Source organism: Dipteris shenzhenensis, chromosome 11, assembly GCF_047967505.1.
Source record: "Dipteris shenzhenensis isolate YYH24624 ecotype China chromosome 11, Dip_SZ_1.0, whole genome shotgun sequence".
Classification (NCBI taxonomy): domain Eukaryota; kingdom Viridiplantae; phylum Streptophyta; class Polypodiopsida; order Gleicheniales; family Dipteridaceae; genus Dipteris; species Dipteris shenzhenensis.
The window spans coordinates 564,048-570,976 of record NC_141606.1 but is presented as its reverse complement, the minus strand read 5'-3'; the positions used below and the strand labels follow the sequence as shown (position 1 = coordinate 570,976).

The 6,929-nt window shown below is 42.0% G+C and overlaps 1 protein-coding gene across 1 annotated transcript; it reads right to left on the bottom strand.

Moving 5' to 3' along the window:
* Positions 1-2,628: 2,628 nt before the first annotated feature.
* Positions 2,629-4,578, bottom strand: AGT (alanine:glyoxylate aminotransferase). The gene is made up of 5 exons (XM_087381306.1): positions 4,329-4,578; positions 3,951-4,235; positions 3,418-3,784; positions 3,092-3,302; positions 2,629-2,983 (listed from the first exon to the last, which is right to left on the bottom strand). The coding sequence occupies exons 1-5, from the start codon at positions 4,531-4,533 to the stop codon at positions 2,846-2,848; spliced, it is 1,206 nt and encodes a 401-aa protein (XP_087237432.1). The 5' UTR covers positions 4,534-4,578; the 3' UTR covers positions 2,629-2,845.
* Positions 4,579-6,929: the final 2,351 nt, after the last annotated feature.

The window sequence follows — 6,929 nt, the reverse complement described above, 5'->3', positions numbered from 1 at the left end:
GCTAAAGCACTAACAACCAGACGAACAATCAAGCTATCAAAAAGCAATTTTTAAAAAGAAAGCACTGGTAAAGCAATCACTCAGCATGAATCCAATACCATAGAAGCTTCTAAAGTGAAAAGACAGCCAACCCTACAGCACTTGCAAAAGCGCTTCTAAAGTGCCAAACATTGCTGGGCACATGTAAAAACACTTCTAACATTGTTAAGGCACACTATAAAGCACAAGCAAAAACTAATAAGTAGTTACAAGAGAAGCTTAGAATGACACGGCCATGCAAGAGGACCAAACAGCATTGCAAAGTAATCCAACAAAAGATCCACTTAAATGTGTGACAATTCATGATGACTCAAAAGAGGAATCATCGGGAGGCGAATTTAGACCTGATGTTCCTAAGAAGATGGATAGGGTGCCCTACATAGGTTTTAGTGCTTTTCCTCTTTCTATAAACATCTTTCTTATTGGGGCGACTCATGTTTCTTGAGCCTAAAATACAACCACAATATCTTGAACCTCCTATGTAATGCTTCTGAATCATTGTTGTTGTCTTCAAGAGGAGAATAGCAACAACATTCCCTATTTTTCGATGGGCAAGTGAGATTTTGTAGAGTAGAAGTTTCTCCTCTAGACACTCAAAAGCTTGGAAGCCTTTGAAATGTTGAAACCTTGGCATTCTTGCCCATAAGAATTCATCAACATCATCATAGTAGACCTTTGGAATACAACTTCATCATGCCACCGTGGTTGTTTGGCAGGAGTTAAGGCATTGCATATGTTGGATACGATTGCTCCCTGCAACAACTGAACTTCTCCGTTGCCATTGCGAAAGTGCTTGATATTGGGATGAATAAGAAATATATTTTCTCTGGTTTTTGAGTCCATTCATCAAGGAAGGAGACAACCTCCTTTGCTATGTTTCATCTCTTGTCCATGTTCGACAACATTTGCCTACGTCACTATAGCTTGCTTCACCCTTGCTTTTTGTCATTGCTTTCTTTTCTTTGAAGCGTCATGCTATTTGGCAATGTCTACCTCTTTTCCTTGATAAGTCAATTGCGTCAGTGTCTCTACATTGACATCCTCAAGTTCTATAGACAAATGAACTAGACGCACTTGCAAAAAGTAACATAAAGCATTACCATCTACCCTTATTTGCAATGTCATCTAAGAAGTGGAAAAATTCACAAATTCCACTGCCCTTACGATCTCACCTCTTCCAATATCTTTTTTAAACGTTGCTACTCTGAGGCTATTTCCGAATGAAAGAATGCAAAGAAAACACTTTGAACGACAAGAGAAAAGAGAGAGAGAGAGAGAGAGAGAGAGAGAGAGAGAGAGAGAGAGAGAGAGAGAGTTGCATATTCAATGCAAAGAAGCAAGACAAGCAATTATAGTCTTTGTTAATTACGCATGATGGATGTGAGATATGGTTTTTATTTTTAAATTACACTTCTAAGTAATCTCACAATTAATTTGAAAGATTTTTTTACAAGCACTAAAAGGCATTGACAATGCACACTACTTTTTAGGTCCCACCAATTGTGCTACCACCCAATGCTTGTCCTCGACCATCTCCTTTTCCACCCTACCATTACAACTTTGTCTATACTCTTCCCCTTCCTTACTCATCCTCGCCACCTTTCCTTCCTCACCTCCATATCCATCTCTCAATTTCCTCAGCTCTATGACTATCTCTTAACCTCCCTCTCAACTTCATTCAACCCCCCTCCGCCTTGCCCTGCTCAGACTCTCCCCTCCACTGTAATTGTCTCTACCTCAACACTCTTTCTACCTCCCCTCAAATTCTCGCTCAAGATATTGCTTAGAAACTTTTGGATTTATGACTGTTTCAAGAAAACTACACTTCTAAGAACATTCTTGATTTTCGAGCAGTAGTTTTGACTATGAGTCTCATACAGAATTTCTTCCCCTAACTTTTGCTAAATCAATTTCTTAACTTAAATCAAATTTCTTTTTTTCAATGTAATGTACACCCAAATTTTCTCTCTTCTACCTTAGCTCAATTACATTCTTCACTCCTCTAATTAATCGAATTTCTTTTCTTCATTCTTCAATGTTCAAAGTGGGTACTTAAGATCTCCTCTACATTATTATAATCTTCAATTAATTTCTCTCTTCACTTTTTATCTAATAAATTCATAAAAATATTCAATGTAGTAATCATCTATTTGGCAAGACCGCTTCCATATAAAGTTGAATTACCAATTTGCTTTGATTACTTATGATAAAATTCATGCAATTTCTCCATAGAAGATCTTGAAAAGAAATACCATTTTCAATTAGTTCCAATTTTTGAAGTTAGTAAACCTAGCTATTGTGAAAGCTATCGTGTGTGTGTGTGTGTGTGTGTGTGTGTGTGTGTGTGTGTGTGTGTGTGTCTCTCTCTCTCTCTCTCTCTCTCTCTCTCTCTCCCCTCCCCACCTCACCAACAACACTTTCATCTATCTCTCTCTCTCTCACACACACACACATACACAAACAAACACTCTCACACATACACACACACACACACATTAAAAAAAAAACACTCTCTCTCTCTCTCTCACACACACACACCACTTTCATCTCTCTCTCTCTCTCTCTCTCTCTCTTAATAAAGTGAGATGCTTGTGTCTTCTTGGGCAGCTCGCTATTTTTATACACATACAAAGGAACCAAGGGGGCCATAGACCTTTCCCTTGGGATCTTGCTACATCCCCCTATATATGGGTTCCAAGCCTCCTTCATATCAGTTGGGGTATCGTTGTACAGCACGAAAAACATGATCTAGTGGACAGGGCATGGAAAATGTGGACAAGAGACCGATTCAACCGCAATCTGGTCTTCAGATTCTTGACTTGATCAATGGTGTGGAACGCGAGAGAAATGCGGAAGCTGCAGCCACTCCACTCCCCAGTTGCACTGGATAACCCACATCCCTCAATACCATCTCTACTCCAGACAGGGCTCCCAGTAATTGCAGCTGCAAAAAACAACACACCCACACGCCATTAACGGATTACCCGACTGTAGCATCAATAGACCTTGGCAGAAAGCTCAATGCAGCGGCCTGCTAGCAGTTGCGTCCTACCTCATTCAGACTTCCCAGGTGCCCGATGCGGAATACCTTGCCGGCAACCTTGTTCAGTCCCAAACCCAGACTCAGATTATACTTCTTCCAGGCCTGCCTTACAATTTGTGCGCTGTCGATGTGAGAAGGGACCACTACAGCCGTGACAGTGTCACTAAACCACTCGGGTTTCTGAGTACAATTCTTCAACCCCCATGCCTCCACTGCAAGTCTGGCGATACAAACCAGAAACGACTGGCATTTATTGCACGGAAAGACCCCAGTAACTTGCCTTCCACAAAGATCGAACTTCGAACAGCCCCGAAGACAAGGAAAAGGAGACATACCTTGTAGCATGGCCGAATCGACGATGCCTATCAATCACGTTGTCGAGGCCTTCTTCAAATATGAGGTCAAGAGAAGCTCGCAGCCCATACAGCAACTGGGAGGACGGCGTGTAGGGCCAATACGTGCCCATCTTGTAGAACTTCAGATAATCATTCCAGTCGAAAAACACCCGGAGAGACTTGGCTGTTTTGGCAGCCTCCAAGGCTTTGGGACTGGCGCACACTATGCCTAGCCCTGTTGGCAAAGAGAGGGCCTTCTGCGACCCAGTCAATGCGACATCGATACCCCATTCGTCCATGCGGAAATCCAGTGCTCCGATCGATGATACACCATCGACAAGGAAAAGAGCCGGGTGCCTGCATGCGTCTAATTCATCCACAGCGCACAGGCATAAACGGATGAGGACATTGGTGACCAAGAACCGTAAAACGCAAGCATGAAGGGTCAGCGCGAGACGATTGAGCACACATACAGAGAAACCGACTTGCCGCCGGCTAAGAAGAGGCCGCGCGCGAAAGCCTTTTTGACTTACCCAGTACCGAACGTACAGCAGCTAGATTGTTTGTAACCCCGGTTGCTGTTTCGTTGTGCACCACACAAACGGCTTTGATTTCATGGCGAGAATCAGCTTGAAGCTTGGCCCTCAAGCGAGCAAGGTCAATCCCGCATCCCCATTCGCATTCGATAACATCGACATCAAAGTTGAGTCGCTGCATCTGATCGACCCACAGAAGGCTGAATTGCCCGAGACGGAACGAGATGATCTTATCCCGCGGGGACAAAGTATTGGTGAGCGCGCTTTCCCAAGCTCCGGTCCCTACAACGAAGCAAAGAACAACCGAATTCCAGAGCAAGATATGCGAGCGGGACTAATCAACAACAAAGGCAGCTGCGGAACAAGACATGTCACCTGTGGTGGGAAAGATAAAGGAGGTAGCGGCAGTGGTCTTGAAGATCTGCTTGACGTCTTCGATGACGGATTTGGAGAGCTTGGGCATGGCAGGGGAGCGGTAATCTTCATTGTTACGGTTCATGGCACGAAGGACCTGTTCAGGAACATTGACAGGGCCAGGGACAAAGAGGTGATTGCGGCCGGGGCCTGGGTAGTACTCCATAGCTGAAGCTTGAAGAGGAGGTGAAAGGAAGAAGGAAAGGAAGAGTGAGGAGGGAGCTCCGCAACAAGTGGTGGAGATAAGTAGGGAGGCAAGTCACTCGGGGCTGGGAAGGGGGCACACGTGTACACTCCCTTTCCCTCGTGTGGGATGGGATGGGATCGGATGGCCCCTAACTCGCTGTCGCGTTCTAATAATGTGTGGTTAGAGCTCTTTCTTCCCCCCCCACCTCATTTTACACACCTTTTCCCACCACCCTATCCACTCTCTCTCTCTCTCTCTCTCTCTCTCTCTCCCCTCCCTTCCGTCCTTAGCTTCATGTTTATAGTTTGCTCTACCATTTCCATTTCACCTCAAATACTCTCAAAACTTGTGAAGCAATGGAGCTCAAGAGATTGGGCCATTCACCGACTTGAGCGGGCTGCTCGTGTTCGATTCCCTTGAGAAGCCTCCGCTACCTATTACAGATGCCATGGGAGGTTGGGACCTTGTAGTTAGCCATGGAAGTATGGGTGGGTGTGGGAAAAAACACTCTCAAAACTCTCACCATCCCTAATCACAATATATATGTGCTTATGGTTAAGGATGTGTGTTTATCCCACATCACATACCTCAACTCTCAACTTTCTCTCTCTCCATAGCTACCATTGATTCATGTGTGCATACATGCATGCACACACAAGTGCATGTGTTTTCCAACTTTATCATGCCATGCTCATGCACTTGTAGCTTCCAGCTAATGATTCATGTACTACTTCCCCATTTGTTACGTTTGCCCTTCATGGACTTACCTACATCATTGATTCCTTCTTTCTAGCTTTCTTTTACACAAAATACATGGCACATGTTTACGATGATATGAACTCTAAGCTAACTTAGCCTTTGATAATTTGCCTCATTTTTAATCCTTCATGCATGTTCATATCCTTGTCCATTTTGTCCCTTTTTGTAATTCTCACACTCATGTAGACTAAACTTGGCTAAACACCTTTTTTTTTTCTTTTTTTCTTTTATACTAGATGGTGTGCATAAAGTATGAGTGTATGCATCATTGTAAGCTCCTCATGAGGCCTATTAACTATGCATATAAACATCTTTGGTCAATATGCACAAGTCACACGAAGGATGTAGTAAAGATGTCTATGTGCAACCATGGGCATGCACAAATGTATAGACTTATGCGTGCATGCTTGCATCCATGACGCATGCACACACAATGTGGTATTTTCATGTGCATGGCCTTCTCACAAGGGAGGAGGTTAGCCTATGCAATATTTCTTTGTTTTAAGAATAAATATATATGTTTTTAATAAGAGGTGAAGAATGTCCCTTATCTGTGGCTTTGTTGTATCACTTTTTCCTTTTTCAATAATTAAAGTAAAGTTTGTACAAAGTATAATAGCAACAAAGATACATGGTGCCTTTCTATTCTATCTTCATTGAATCCAGATTTCTCCCTTTTTCAATACTTAATGTAAACTTTGTACAAACTACAAAAGCATAACTACAACATAGATACATGGTGCCTTTCTATGCTATCTTCATTGAATCCATATTTTTTTATTATATTTTAATACAACTTGAAAGTTGTATCAATTGTAAATTCTTGTTTTAAATTTGGATATTGCGTGACAAAAGTTAGTCTTTCGTGCTAATGTAGAATATTATTTGAACTTGTTTTCTTCAAAAATAAGAGATTTTGTGAATGTCTCTATAAAGATTATGGTAAATCATGGATGAAACATAGTTTCCAAGCCTTACTCATATCGAACAATGTAAGTCTTAGATACCACGTACATTGCATTTCTTCTTCTTTTTCCTAATTTCTTGTACATTAGATTTCTTGTACAATGCCACTGATAAATCATTTGGATGAAGCATAGGTTCCAAGCCTTACTCATATTGCACAATGTAAGTCTTATATACCATGTACATTCTTCTACAACGCCAATGAGAATAATGGTGGCATGTATGCCTTTGAAAGGCTCCCCACTTTGCTCTTTGGGAAAAACTCATGTGCATTTTAAAAGAATACTTATTCTTAAAAGCATTTAAAATAAAAGATGTGAAGCCAGATTTCTAAACATAAATAGAGCAAAGCATGCTTTACCCACTGTAATCTAGTTGTCATAAGTATATATTATGATATATTACACACACACATTCAGGCACGTGCACGCACACACACACATGCACACATATGTACAAAATTTATCGCCATTAGTCTAAACTAGTTACATCATTTAGTATACTATTAGGCTTCTTCTAGTGGCACCTATCTTACAAATCTACCTCAAATTCTATCACTCCACATGGAATTTTACTCTCTCTCTCTCTCTCTCTCTCTCTCTCCCCCCCCCTCTCTCCCTCCCTCCCTTTCTCTCTCTCCCCCCCCCCCC

Excerpts from the sequence above, each read along its gene's own strand:
- AGT (XM_087381306.1), bottom strand. The coding sequence starts at position 4,533 with ATGGAGTACTACCCAGGCCCCGGCCGCAATCACCTCTTTGTCCCTGGC. Across the intron at positions 4,236-4,328 it reads CTTTATCTTTCCCACCACAG|GGACCGGAGCTTGGGAAAGC; the intron begins GTGACATGTCTT and ends GCTTCGTTGTAG. Across the intron at positions 3,303-3,417 it reads CGATTCGGCCATGCTACAAG|ACTTGCAGTGGAGGCATGGG; the intron begins GTATGTCTCCTT and ends TTGTATCGCCAG.